The sequence below is a fragment of the Pseudomassariella vexata genome, assembly GCF_002105095.1.
Source record: "Pseudomassariella vexata strain CBS 129021 chromosome Unknown BCR38scaffold_12, whole genome shotgun sequence".
NCBI classification, from domain to species: domain Eukaryota; kingdom Fungi; phylum Ascomycota; class Sordariomycetes; order Amphisphaeriales; family Pseudomassariaceae; genus Pseudomassariella; species Pseudomassariella vexata.
In genome coordinates, this window is record NW_024467967.1 from 634,337 (window position 1) to 648,637 (window position 14,301).

The following is a 14,301-nucleotide window of genomic DNA, read 5'->3' on the forward strand; positions in this document are numbered from 1 at the left end:
GACATCTCACTGAACCCCGCTCAACGACTTAATGGTCATCTCGTGCGTAACGTCGCATGGCATCAAATGCTTTTATGCTCCAGCATACAGGTTGGGATGGGAGCGGGACGATATGGGTACCGCAAGGCTATTACCCCAGTTTGGTTGTGCATGCTTCTCAACACCATCTTCTCTTCAGCCTCGGGCTCAGCCCCCCTTCACACTGTATCAAGTGAGATGGCCAGGCGATTTTGAAGCCTCGTGCCATGCCGATGACTGATGTTTGGTAACACCCCATTGTTGAATATGGTTCCCTACCAGACCTTGCGGGGAGGCCTATCAAGCGGTTGCTACCCTGTCCTTTGTTTAAGAGGCCGTCCGCATCCCGCTCGAACCTTCTCTGGGCGTCTTCTCCTTCCTATTCGTCTCCACTTACTAGTTCCCGTTCACTATCTGCAAAGGCAAGAGCCTCTAGGTCTTCTATTGATCCACTCGGTCTTCTTCATCTTATCCCAAGCCTTTCATTGCTCAGCTACCGCCGGCCTTTGACGAACCTCTCTTAACCACCCTCACCCCCTCAACTAATCTATCTCAAACTCAGCAAGTATCCCTTAGCGAAACGTGGTACACAACTCATACGACGCATGTACGATTCGATCCGGAAAACTAGGACTGGCCGGTACGAGTTCGTGAGGGGCCATCGCCATCATCATCGCCATCACAAGTGCTTCGATGAATGCGCTGGTGTATCGATCTACGACTGGGATGAACTTGTCCGCCAGTACAACGTCCTCTACGATACCAACGCTGTCCTCACGAACGAGAGAGATACCCTGAAAACCGAACTTCAGGGTTTTCGCGCTGGATACGACACCAACTTGACTACTCTCAGACAAGAGATTTACAACTTGCGCATCGGCAATCAACGTTTTATTGACGAGAACCGTCGTCTAGCCGACGAGAACCACCACCTCAAGGACGAGGAAGGGCACAATGAACAGTTCAAACGGCGCATCAAGGACATGAAGCGGCAACTCGACGAGGAGAAGCACGCAAAGCACGAACTGCGAGCTGAACTACGAGATTCGAAACGCACTCAAACTCGTTGGGAAGGGCTGACTGAAACACTGCGAACCAAGCTAGCCGAAGCGCGTGAAGACTTAGGGATGAAGAACGACATTGTCGTGGCACAAAACCAAACCATTATCAAACTGGAACGTTTATTGAGGTCCGGGAGAGATTGGTGAAGGATTTCGAGGCAACATGGGCTTTACGTTCTTTCTCGGATGGCGGCATGCTGTATGATTCCATGTAAACGAGGACTTTTCTTGTTGTTTGGATAGACTGTGGTGGGCAAACATCAAGATTGTCATTTTCGTAAGTTTATTGCCGTCGCTGTATGTTACGACAAGGTTACTAACGAGAGTCCAAGCAGGTTGGACACTTGACCATTTTTTGATGCATTTATGTTGACTGTACGCGTTTTGGATTACGATGGCATTGGCAAGGGAGTTAAGGGATACGAATGTTGATTATTTATTCATGACGAAATCCAGCAATGGTCACCACAGGAGTTTACTCATTGCCTCACTATCATTTGTACCATATATATCTCATATGTACGGTTATCGCTGTCAAATTTATTTTCTTGCGTATCAAGGACTCTAAGGCCTTTCTTGTTGAAGAGAGCATAACCTCCGGTGAGGATAATACTTCACACACAATCACGTAGCAAAATAGATCAGGTCAAATCGCAAACCATATGACAACAGCATGGCCTCCATTGGCAAAATATTTTCTATGCCTTTCCTTCGCGTGTAATTGCGACTCCAAAACTAGAGTCAGGTGAGACACAGGTGAGCCGAAGCCGACCCCGGCAACCTATCGGGTGATGTCGCGCGTATGATCAAATCCATGGTCATTATACGGCAAACCTGTGTGTTGCACTAAACGCAATGTTGAATAGGTCCCGTAGCATGTCTTGGGACCTTTCAACATCATGCTGCCCCTCAGGCTGAATACTTGGCAACTGTCCCTCTTCAGTTAAACCTCGTGAGGCATAACAGCATGTGCCATTTAAACACGACGCGTGGCAAGCCATGCTGAAAAAACCAGGCGTTATTCTACCAAGTATTAATAATACCTATCGAGACAACCCGGAACAACTCAGTCAGCAATATTGGGACTGAGCCTCCTGGCGTTGAAATGAGGTAGTGAGCGAACACTCTTCTGAATTTGACGATATTCAAAACGGTAAACCTGGAAATGGAAACGTTAAAAATCGTGTCACGCCAAGCTTGGAAACACACATCGGATATCTGGTCGAACTTCCACAAGCCGATGGTGTGACCTGGTGCAGCAGCGTCTTGGACTTGGTGTGGATCTGTCGCGCGGCTGGGTGATACAGCCGCGCAATGCCAGTGCCGCAAATCGTCGCTATCCAATTCAATGAAGATGGTAGCGCTGACAGTAAGAGTGCCTTGGTGGCAACACGCGGTAGTGCGCAACGCGGATAACAACCCTGCTGTGGTTGAAAGAAACAGGCTGAACGACGATAATGACGATGTTGTGGTGGGCGCACTAGCGATTTACTCAGCCGCCCACTCAATAAAGTCAGTCAGTCAGATCTACCGCATCGGGCTTAGCGCACCGTTGTAACCCTACACTTTTTCCACTTCTTTTAGAGCTTCTTTCTCACGCTTTATCGATTCAGCCTTGCCAGGCGCTCCACCAAGACATTCATAAATCACAACTGATTGATGCGACGGGCCGGATCTCGACAAGTAACACAGACCGGGATTTCTGATGAGCAGCATGCATCCAACGCATGAACTGTTCTGCGACTGCAGACGCCATTCCCGTGAGTCACTCGGCCAGGCATTGCCTTTCGTTCGCTGCTGAAGTCGCTCCAAGAAAAGACTTGGGGGGATCTTCTCCAGTTTTGCCAGACCTGACTGGTCAGCTGGGCCCCAGCGGGCGTTCTTCATCATTCCTTTGCGCTAATGCGACAACTGGCTCTCTCTTCTCTCTGATGCGCAACCCGCCAAAAACAGGGTCGCAGCAGAGGAAGCCAGTCCCACGAATCCCTAAGCAATACTCAGCCAGCAGTCTATGGCCCTAGGTGCTGGGGTTCTGCTTTTCTGGTGTTCCCCCAAGCAAGTGGGAGCATGGCGAACCCTGGCGGACCACTTTTGTTCCCTTTTCAGCCCCCAACTCTAGGCGACCAAGGCAATGTGGGTGAGGTTTTTCGGTGAGAATGTGGAAGTGGAAGTTCCAACGCTTTCTGTTGTGAGTGGGCAGAGTGTCACCGGACACTTTTGCGATTTTCCCTGGATGCACTGCCCCGCGCTGCCAGACTGCTGCTGTGCTATGGGCGAGCATCGACATGTTCTGCGCGGACTTTAGCAGCACCAGGCAAAAGAAGCGGAGAGACTCTTTCAATGCTAGTTTTTCCAAAACGGCCATGTACTCCTACAAAGCCTGTTCTGAAAATTGTGCTGGAAGAGTGGAGACGGTGAGGCTCATCTTCGCGGGCGGATGCGCTACATGGAGGAATGGTGTACCCTCCTTTAGGATATTGTGACTCGATCCAAGCATTCGTCAGAGGCAACCAGCCGGCTTTTACTGTCTTCGGTACTGATACTTGGTCGCTCATTTCTGTTAAAGACTGCTACCAAAGGTACAGTTGCCTATCGAGACTGAAGGCAGCAATGCCCACTTCGCGACTAATGCTTGGAATAGCGAGTCACAGACGGGTTGTATATGCCAATTGTGTTTTGTCTTTCTTTCTTTTCCTCTCAATTCCCCTTTCATAAACTTGTTCGCGGTTGTTGTTCTCAATTGCGCATTCCCCCCAGAGCGACTTGGACTGTATTTATATCCAGTCACCCCCACCAGGCTTCAACCTCCAGTTACCATTACTTCCCGCACTCCTGCCTACAGCCTCGTCATTTAATCTTATTTTACTCGTTCGATTCGTCTGAATCACATCACACCGACGCCATACAGTTGAGTGCCGTACAGGCATCGGCCACTTGTTCACCTACTCTTAGCTGTGCCGCCTCTCCCATCAATCAAAACTCATCGGCGTCACAACTATACGTTATTGGCCACTCCCACTTTCGTCAACATGTCCAGCAAGACGGTCAAGTTCGGGGGGAATACCGCCTCGAGAACATCTCGTCGTAGTAATGACTATGATTCGGGACTCGGTTCGTCGTCAAGTGGACAAGCTGGTTCAGGTGGGAAATCTGATCGCAGATTTACAGCACAAGATCGAGAAGATCAACGTCTCAATATTCGCGCCTTACAAGAAGCCCTGGACGAAGCCAATTGGAATATTGCCAAGCACAAACAGAGATATCAGGAATACGAAGGCAAGATTGCAGAGGCTAATAAAAAGCTCCGTGAGAGTGAGGCTCACAGACGCGGACTATGCGAACGCAACGAAACACTCGAACAAGACAACAAAGCCTGCAGAGAGCAAATCAAAGTAAACAAAGCGGACTACGATGACCTGAGACTTGAGGCTGCTGAACTCCGACAACGACTACTGCACTACGAATCTGGCCACGACCATACTGCTCCACCAATGATGAGCGGAGGTTCTGGTGACTCCACGGCAAGCCGGTGGTCAGATACTGGGCGAAGCAAGTCCAAGCCGGCAAGCGACGGCATGCATGATCGCCTGAAGGAGCGCATAAATAAACCAACGGAGGCCAAGAGCGGTCGCACCCGGAGGCCAAGCGTGAGCGTGACCACTCAGACCAAAGACATCTACATCGAGAAGGTGCCGCCGGAGACTCCTTCCAGGTCTCATAGCCGATACAGTACAGCGCGACCTGGCCCCCCGGCCGTCGCTCTTATGAATCCGCCGATAGTCTCCAACATCCGTCATTCAACATATTCGGCTGCCGATTACCAGCAATCTGGGGATTACGAACAGTATCCTCTTCCTGATCACACTGGTCGGACGAAGCATACGTATCATGGTTGACCTGGGTGGCTTTTGTTGAGATAAGTCGGTGTTTCACAGGGCACCACACACGATCGGGTCGTTCCAGACGTTGCACGGCATGCAGATACCCGATTCTGCGAGGCATTGTTCCCTTGCGGCCCGTTACAGCGCCCGTGCGCACTGCGAGTGGAATTTTATGGATCATATATCCCCAGATCGCCAACCCCACCGAACCGGCACGGCTCCGAATCGGTCATCGGAGTTCGCCAAGCCACCTAGACGGATCCACTTGACCCGGCCCCCATTCCCCCAGCATGCGACCACTCAGTCCCGACTTGCCTGATCGGCTGTACTTTTCTAATCAGGACTGGTGCATGTAGTTGTTGACATCCCACTCCGAACCTGGCTGCGCTGATAAGGCAGTCCACCCAAGAGAGATGCTCCAACCGACTCTTCCTCTCTACTTTCTTTGTTTCTACCTGAGTTCTACACGGTCCTCGTCCGACAATATTTACTGTATTCTGGTTGTATTACGCCTTTAGGCTACGCTGCAACCCGGGTCAACCCTTCTTTTTCCATCACGATACACTTTACAATGGTCGCTTTCTTCCCCTCACTCTCCGACAATCTTCGGACTTGGGCGCTGTCGCAACCACTCTTCTTCATCGCTTCGGCCCCATTGAACGGTAAACACGTCAACGTCTCACCCAAGGGCTACCCTCAAGGCTGCTTCTCTATCATTAACCCCAACCTGTGCGCCTATGTGGATCGAACCGGATCGGGTTGTGAGACCATCTCTCACGTCTACGAGAATGGTCGCGCAACCTTGATGTTCTGCTCCTTCGGCAATTCCCCGAGAATCATGAGGCTCTTCTGCAACGCCCGCATTGTCGAGTGGGACAGCCCAGACTTCGAAACCTGGATGCAACGTATGAAGCTGGCCAAGGTCGACTCGGCGCGCTGCATCGTCGTCTGCGACATCTTCCAGGTTCAGACTAGCTGTGGCTACAGCGTCCCCAAGGTGCGCAAGATGATCGCCGACGCCGACGGCAATCTGCCTGCAGACGTCGAGAAGCAGGATATCGGTGTTTCAGGCTTTGAGGAAAGGCCTACTCTCCTTTTCTTCAACAGCAAGCGGGAGAGAGAAGGCACTGCGCACCAATATCAAGCCGAAATGAACACGAAGAGCTTGGACGGTCTCCCTGGACTGCGGGCGGCGCAGCGGGACGCGGGGAAGAACGTGTTGGTTGAGCGTATGAAGGCGTATGTAAGACGGGTTCTGGCGCAATCAGAGGGAATAGCGTTTGGGTTTGTCATGGCGTTATTAGTGTATTATGCTTTGGCGCTAGCTGGTGTGCGAGGACGGGTTAGCATTACCAAGGAGGCGCTCGGGGTATTACCGGATATAGTGTCGGCTTGATACCCGATTGGCTTATATATATTTTGAGAGCCTTGGGGCTAAGATGGGCTGGATTTGGGATTATGGGTTGTTAAACTGAATGGAATTGTTGCATAGAAACCATCGTTCCATAGAAGGAATCAGTTGCGAGCGTGACTGGAATGATGTTTCCGGCGCAACACACCCTCAATTTGACCCTGCTCAGCTGCTGTTGAGCTGCTGCTTGATCCAGCTGCAGGCCAGCGCATCACTCCCGCCAATGAAACGGACTAGACAGATCTGGTCACCAGATCTACTCCTTGGCACGGGCGATGTCGGCGTCAGTACTTTCTCTGGATACCTACAGTTTGTGTTACTCTATATGCTCAACCAACAAGTTCACATCCAACTATCATTGTACTGTTGATATCTATATAGTAACTAAGATTTCGTCATTTCACAGTGATCGACAACGACTTTGGTAGCTGCATATACCAAGATGTTCCTTCGCGGCTTAGCTTTACAAGTTTCCTTCCTCAGGCCAATATAGAATCGATGGTAAGAAAACTATAGAACTAAGACGAGGTTAAAGGCATATAAATCTTAAAATAATTCCTAGCTCACAAGTTTTACTTCAGTGCTAGACTGTTCTAGTTTCACATGTCCGACGAGGCCCCTTCAGTACCACATTTTCGTTCTCGAAGGAGACACATGCATTATGAAGCATTTGCCGGGCATTAGTTCTACTCGGGGTTAGTCCAAAGTAATAGCAACTGAATATGTGTCACGCAGGAGATGAATCACTGTTTTAATGTTAATTTATTCTCCTTCTGTTTTCGGCTACTCAACGGGACCCGCCGAGGAAAACCTTGCTACAACTAGTACATTTTGATGCACTAGCTCCATACCATATCCATGTGACTAGGAGAGCTATTAGATAAATGAGTGCTAAAAGGATGCCGAAGTCAATGGCGCACGTATGTTGAATAGTCCTCTTGTACCGGCCTATTACACTAGGATATTGACGACGGACAGTGAAACCACCCGCGGGTTTAAGGTGTAAGATGATGGCAACGAATAACAAGATCCTCATCAACAAGACCTTAATATTCGGGAGGTGGAAAGAAATAACAAGATCAAGAGCTCCTTGCCCTGATCGGAACGACAAGTACCTCAACAGGTACTAACAACTGTAGCCTCAGCAGGCTGGGGAAGAAAAGGAACCTCAACAGGCCCTTGAACAGTCACCTCAACAGGTGAAAGGTGGGAACAATGGCCTCAACAGGCACAATCAGATCTATAGGGGAACAGAAAGTACCTCAACAGGTACGTCAGACATTGAATGCCTGTCCAAGTAAAGAGAAATTGGTTCAGATTACTGTGGAAAAGGCCGCTTGAATTTCTATCTTTTTCTCAAGAGAGTGACTATGTACATAAGGTCTTAAATACCCTTCAAGAACGCGCTTACATAACTCGTCTGAAACCGGAAAAAACGAAAATGAGCACCCAAAAACCCTAACCCCACGTCAATAGGGGATCTAGACGATAAGTATATCTATCCTACCACTCGATACAAACCCCTTTGGTTCGACAAGTTTATAGAGATAAAGTGTGGAAATACTTCACATTCTAACAGACACATTAAATGGGAAGCTTAAATGTCTCCTAATTAGTATCAACCATTGAAACGGAACTAGGGAATAGGTACGGCTTACGCTACCGTCTTTATCATAACAGATCTGAATCACCGCCTCGACGGAGCTTAGAAATGAGGTAGCAAGGCAACCAGGCTATAAATAGCAGCTAGTCCTGGTCAGCCTCTATCATTAAATGCCGCCAGCAACAGTCGTTAACCTTGTTACCACCAAGTTCTGGTACTGAAAAATTTTCTCCTACTCTCTGCAACGTGTAATCTATATTTATTTCACGTCCCAAGAATGATACATTGATTAACGTAAGTAATTTTACACGCCTGGCGTATGACGGAGATGTAAATAGATACAATTCAGTCCATATGCTTCCAACTCCTTTACTGCATTATTGAAGTTTGAAACAGCTAACTCTATCTGACAAAATCCGGCTCATATCAAGGCCCTCGGGTATAAATTCTTTTGATCAATGGGAAGGAGTCTCAGGTTCTTTATCAATCTCACGAGACCTCCCGGTTCTGATCCGGGCCGGTCCAAATTTCTTATCATGACGGTCAAATAGTCAACGGAAATCCTGCCTTCCTCCAGGGACATGAGAGCTTTACCCTCTTCGAAAAATACAACTTCGATGCACATACATACTGGCGCGATGTTCAACAACAGAGCGAGTTCGCCGACCTTCACTTCGACCGTCCCGTTGCCACCGACCATGGTTCTTTTCATGTCAATGGCGGCATGAAAGATGTCTGGGAACGGGTCGAACCACATACTGATTCAGAAACACTTTCATCCCCGCCAGCACCAACTTCAATTACTTTCCAGCTTAATGTTTCGCCAGTCGCGCGCCCTAGCATCACAACCGTCGGTTCATACACAACCCGGAGGAATTCTTTGAAGGACTTGGGGGCAACATCTTCTATGGTGTTTAAAAGACCCCTAAGAGATGCGGTGATACTAACGAATGAAACACGAGAAGATGGTCACCATGTGCCCCAACAACAGCACCACGCATCCAACACGACTCCGATTCCGCTTGTGGAACCAAAACTATGCTTGTCCTTGAATGTTTCCCCGCGCATACTCTGCTGTACGCCCTCTCAAAGTTCCGTTCAGCCAACATATCAATTCCAAACATCGCTTTTCTTATGAACGGGGCTGCTAGAACACATAATTAAGACAAAACGAGACTCCAATCGGCAATATAGAACGAACCTGTACTCCCAGAAGCAGCACCGGGTCCTCCTTGCTATCAATATTCATACGGCAAGAGTGACGACCGCAAAGACCTGCATGTACGACATCTTCTAACTTGCAAAAGGAATGGACCAGACCAATTTCACTGCCTACGGTGTGTTCACCACGTGCAAAAAAAAGCCTTCTCACCTGTCTAACCTCACGGGCTGTGTTAGGGATAGGGGACGGAGAAAAACGAAGCGACAGGATTTCTGAATCAGGCGAACTCAAGAGAAAACGTAACTGAACGAACAACGCATACCACTCACTTTCGGAGAAGAGGAGAGACCAAACCCCTGTTCTCATCTCGTGAGTTCCTTGGCCTCGGCTTGAGCGCATAGCCACTGAAACACGGCTTGAGATCAATCGGGCCTTGTATTCTAGTGGAGGGCAAGACCCTTCGGCTTTTGGAAGATGTATTCCGTCTTTTTCTTCTTTTTAGCGTTGGCGCTGAGATTCCTAGTCTCATCCATGTTCTTGTTCCTTTTCTTCTTTTCTTTTTTCCTTGCCAGTCCCCCTCGAGCGGATCCAAACGGGACCATTGCACAGCTGGCCAATTCCTACGGATGCCGCTCTTTAACGCCCGAGTCTTGTTCTCTGATGTTGTGGTCGCCGCATCGGGCGGACTTATAGACAAAAGAATAACAATTTATCGGTCATTCGATGTGGTAGCTCTGCATATTTGCTGCATCATTTGATTTTGTTCTACTTCTACGAACTGAGCGTGATGAGGTCATATGTGTCTCCGTCTATTAAATGGGACAACTCAGTTCTCAACTTGGATACGATTTTTGGAGAGCTCTGAAGAATGTGACTTGCTTGAGAACCAGACAAAAGAGAATGCCCTATCCAGATCGTCAACCTGAGCACAGTGATTCTAATGATGACATGTCTACTGAGGAGAAGATCAGAAACCTACAAAGCGCCATTAAATAGAGGCCGATGCGAGCAAATCGCCTCCTGAATAAGAAAAAGGCGCAAGGATGGAGTTAGTACTGGATATGATGAAGGAAGAGTAAGAGGTTTGTTTGAGGGCAACATTTTTGGTTGAATAGAGCTATAGTGGACAATATTGGGTATAGAAATTGGTTGACGAATACCGCTGTTGAGGACCAGGCACATGTATGTACTACGGCAGATTACCGAGTGTGCAGGCTTGGAATCAGAGAGGTACGGAAAGGAGAACGAGATTTCTAGCTGCTATCTTTGCATACCATCAAATGAGCAAGAAAGATCACTGCGGGCTTTGTAGTGCAATAGCACCATGTTTAAGCGCAGAATAGTGAGCCAAGTCCATTTTCTATTAAGACTCCTATTCTAACTCGCCCGCACCCCCTTTGGGTCATTCCCACCCTTCGGAGGCCGGACACAACGAGCCCATTAGGTCTGCCGTATACGGATTTTTATTTGTATTGTCGGCTGGTGTAGTTGGTCACTTCGCTGGTAGATAAGTCCCGATTTGAGCCTCCCCTAGTTGGGTCGGTGACGAGTCGCGGGTTCGAATCCCGCAGCTGACACACAAGGGGGTTTAGTCAACCCTTACGGCGCGCTGCCCACCTTGTTGACTTCGCCTACCTAGCGATAATAGGGAGATTGGTGCAGTTTAGGATTACGAGCATCCTAGCCAGTCGACCGTCAAGCACTACGTCGGCGGAATATAACTCGACAGCCGGTCCAGAATTCGAATCGTTAATCCGACCCCTTATCGGACCTCGCCTTTCCGATAACGCTCGTCGGCGAACCCGTCCCCTCACGATAGAAGGCGCGCAGCACGCCCTCTCGCCGCGATTCTTGCGAGCGTCTGACCACGTTACGGTCTATCCACTTGAGCGTATGGTTGAGATGTATACGCTCGACGAGAACCCCAATTAGCAGATACTACGACTTGTCGCGACAAAAAAATAGTCGAGCATCTTCTGCACATCAGCAGCATCCCACCCCTGAGGACGAATTTAAGTGCCACATTACCACACTTATCGGTAGTTCAGGCAGGGGTTGTAGCACAGACTTAGGGAGGGACAGGAGGTTTAGTAGTCGTTTGGCTACAAGTTTACCTGTATAACCGCCCGACGCGGCTTAAGGGCCCGCTATATCATCTATAGCCCCTTAAGGGAGTACTTGTAGAGGTACCGAGGGTTAACACCTACGGCGTATTCAATATTATTTTTATTTGTATTGTTACCAGGCAATCGGCCTAGTATCTAATTGTCTAATGGCCATCACGTCATAGGGGCAACTTCTTGTTCCTGTTGCGCCCACTTACAGTATAAGACTTTTATCCACGAAAGCGATAATTAGAAGAGGTGGTGGTACGCGTTAATCAAACTAAACTTCTTTGTCCGCGCCGCAACTCCATCCCCTGACTGCACTATCCTGGTGGTTCACAAGTAGCCACTCCAACGGCCTCTCAAGGCTCGCGTCCACAGGTCGAACCCGCTACATACGAAATGCTTCATTCGTCCTCTTCTCGGTGCAAGTCCGGGTGGTAATGACTGCACTGCTACCCTGAATAGTTGAAGTCCTCAAGACGTCGCCTTAACGCAAAAGTCTCGTACAGGGTGCTCCATACGCAGTACGTGACGGTCAGCTTGCCGCCAAAGGACTAAGATCACTATGCCTGAAGCATCATAGGCTATGACTGGACCATATTTTCAAAGTCAAGCCTCTGAGAGCCCACGACAATGCATGCTATTCTGGATGCTTTCGCTACTTGCGAGTGGAACTCAAGTCCTAAATCTTGCTATCTCGGGTGGAGCAGCAAGCGTCCGTTCCTAGCAAGCTTGAACAATTGCTTATGCAAGCCATCCGACTCGATCAATGCTTGACTACCGACATCCGCTCTACAGGAGGACAACCTGACGTGGGATTGTCAAAAAAAAAAGTCACGATTCGCCTTCATTCGTGTCATACACTGTGAAATATTGATACCGCAAGCCAAAATCGAGGATTATCCAGCACCTGATGCTGGGGTCGATCCACCCTCGTTGGCTTCACTTGCGGCGGCGTTGCCACCTCTGCGGCCTCGGCCACGCCCGCCTCGCCTCGGCCTGTCAGATGGAGTAGGAGTAGGGGTGGAAGCCGACGTATGAGTATCATTAACTGCAGCTGCGGAAATCGCTGGAACGGAAGTCGCGGGAGTCGTAGGCTTTTTTTCCTTCCGCTCAAGAACCTGTACGGTGCCTTGCCCTACAGAGACCGGCGAAGCAGCAATGGCTTTGCACAGGCCCTGGTAGTCGCCAAAGTCCATGTAAGCGAAACCCTTGCGTTTGTCGATCTCAACAAAGGTGACGGTTCCGAAGATCTCCATGGCTTGCTTGAGAAGAGGCTCAGTGACGCCTTGTGATGGGTTGGCATGCTTCACGAAAGCACGAGTCGCCCCTTGCGAGGGTTGAGCAGCTGACTTCTTGGCTTGAGTTTGCCCGCCTGCTTTCGCTGAAGCTGGCTGAACCTTAGCAGCAGCCTTCGGCCCCGTGGGCGGCGTGGGCATGGGCGTAGATGTAGATGTTGAAGATGCGACCGGTACGGTGGCTGTTGAAGCAGCTCCGTTCGACTTAGTTTCCGCAGTCTTACTGGCTTCCTTTTTTAGCAAAATGATAGGCCCTGTGGTCGGTTTGGCAGGAGGATCGTTCTCTCTGCTTTTGGTAGAATCGGTGGCTGGTGCGGCCGTCGCTTTCTTACCGCGCGATCTGCGAGAACTTTCGGCAGGCTGCGCCTTCGGACCTGTTGGTGCAGTCTTGGGAGTTTCTGCGTCCTTGGTCTCCTTGGTCTCCTTGGTCGCTTTCTCGGATGGCGCACTAGCCTCTGCCTTGCTCGGTACCACCTCTGCTTTCTCTGCCTTTGCTGCGTCCTGGCGTGCTCGTCTATGGGCACTACCGGGAGACAGACCCAGGTCCCGTTGCAAAATCTTCGCAGCGGCAGCAATGCCCGCACGGCGGCTCTTTGGTACAGCGCTTGACACAGCTTCTTCGGCCGCCTTGCCCGTAGCAATCTGGCCCGCAATAGCTTTGGCCGCTTCTGCTGCCTCCTGAGCAGCGGCCTTCTTGGTCAAGAGCTTGACAGGTTCCTTGGGCTTCTCCTTCTCCTTCTCTTTCTCTTTTTCGGCCGTCTTATCAACCTTTTCCGACTTGGAATCTTTGCCTCTCTTCTTGGGCTCCTCACTGGTCTTGATCTTGACGCCCTGAGACTCTTGACGGGATTGCTTGGCGCTTTTAGCACTAGCAGCTTCCTTGGCCTTGGCTGCCTTTCGCTCTTTAATGTACTCGACCAGCGGAGTGGAAGTGACCTTAGCATTCTCCTTAGTTGGCTCGTCAACGCCTGACTGGTCGGCTTCGGGATCCTTCGAGGACGATGGCGGATGGGTGAGGGAGTCGAGGTAGGCCATGAAGTCGGGATCTTGATCGATTGTACCTTGTCTAGGGTCCGTTCGGCGCTTGCCCGTGGGGACTTTCTGGTAGATGGAATTTTCGATGACGGGAGGACCGACGAGAGCAGGATCGGTGAAGGACCGCTTGGCATCCTCCCAAGTTGCTCTTTGGATAGCATCGGACAAGCTCGGTATGTCCTCGATTTTCATTACACGGAGGTAACATCTTGCTGGCTGTGACGGACGCGAGGGTCTGCGATGAATTGAAATTAGCTGAACGCCGCTACTGGCGTGCGCTGGGGAGAAATTACTTGGTAGACACCTTGCCGGGTTCGTATGACACCCAATCGACTTTGCCGTTCCCTTCCCTCCATTCGTCTCCCAGGATGGTCCAGAACTCGTCGGAGGTCAACGCCGGCGGGAGGCGGCGGATGGTGACCTTTTTCCCTGTGACGGGGGGTTTCATCTTCCTGGTGGTCTCGTTGTTCGCATTGATCGCAATCAGGGCATTTGCCTTGCGGGAGGCATTCGAGGACGACATTGTAATTTGGACAGTGCTTGAGTCCACGTGGCTATTCCACTGGTATCGCGGATGCCGGAAGGACTTGGAATAACCTTATTGGGTGGCGTCAGAGCAAACAGCTACAGATTCACGTTGGGCAGGAACTCCAGTGGGTGGAAGGTTGCGTTCATTATGTAGAAGGTGCGACAAAGGAGATCAAGTCGGTAGGATCTCCATAGA

At 50.0% G+C, this 14,301-nt stretch overlaps 4 protein-coding genes and 1 non-coding gene across 5 annotated transcripts; 4 read left to right on the forward strand and 1 right to left on the reverse strand.

The window, feature by feature from the left end:
- Positions 1-255: 255 nt before the first annotated feature.
- Positions 256-1,602, forward strand: BCR38DRAFT_526636 (uncharacterized protein). The gene is made up of 2 exons (XM_040865364.1): positions 256-1,356; positions 1,415-1,602. The coding sequence occupies exon 1, from the start codon at positions 624-626 to the stop codon at positions 1,224-1,226; it is 603 nt and encodes a 200-aa protein (XP_040712513.1). The 5' UTR covers positions 256-623; the 3' UTR covers positions 1,227-1,356; positions 1,415-1,602.
- Positions 1,603-3,776: 2,174 nt separating this feature from the next.
- On the forward strand, positions 3,777-5,253 carry BCR38DRAFT_53280 (uncharacterized protein). The gene is made up of 2 exons (XM_040865448.1): positions 3,777-4,190; positions 4,248-5,253. Exons 1-2 carry the CDS (start codon positions 4,109-4,111, stop codon positions 4,973-4,975), a joined length of 810 nt encoding a protein of 269 aa, XP_040712514.1. The 5' UTR covers positions 3,777-4,108; the 3' UTR covers positions 4,976-5,253.
- Positions 5,254-5,531: 278 nt separating this feature from the next.
- BCR38DRAFT_460040 (pyridoxamine phosphate oxidase family protein) lies at positions 5,532-7,554 on the forward strand (the record flags this gene model as incomplete). The annotated part of the gene is made up of 2 exons (XM_040862366.1): positions 5,532-6,288; positions 7,511-7,554. 2 exons carry the CDS (start codon positions 5,532-5,534, stop codon positions 7,552-7,554), a joined length of 801 nt encoding a protein of 266 aa, XP_040712515.1.
- A 3,056-nt stretch (positions 7,555-10,610) lies between these two features.
- On the forward strand, positions 10,611-10,713 carry BCR38DRAFT_t278. Its single transcript has one exon. It is a non-coding gene; the product is annotated as a tRNA-Thr (tRNA).
- A 1,430-nt stretch (positions 10,714-12,143) lies between these two features.
- Positions 12,144-14,100, reverse strand: BCR38DRAFT_412283 (Smg-4/UPF3 family-domain-containing protein; the record flags this gene model as incomplete). The annotated part of the gene is made up of 2 exons (XM_040858672.1): positions 12,144-13,812; positions 13,871-14,100. The coding sequence occupies 2 exons, from the start codon at positions 14,098-14,100 to the stop codon at positions 12,144-12,146; spliced, it is 1,899 nt and encodes a 632-aa protein (XP_040712516.1).
- Between the last annotated feature and the right edge of the window lie 201 nt (positions 14,101-14,301).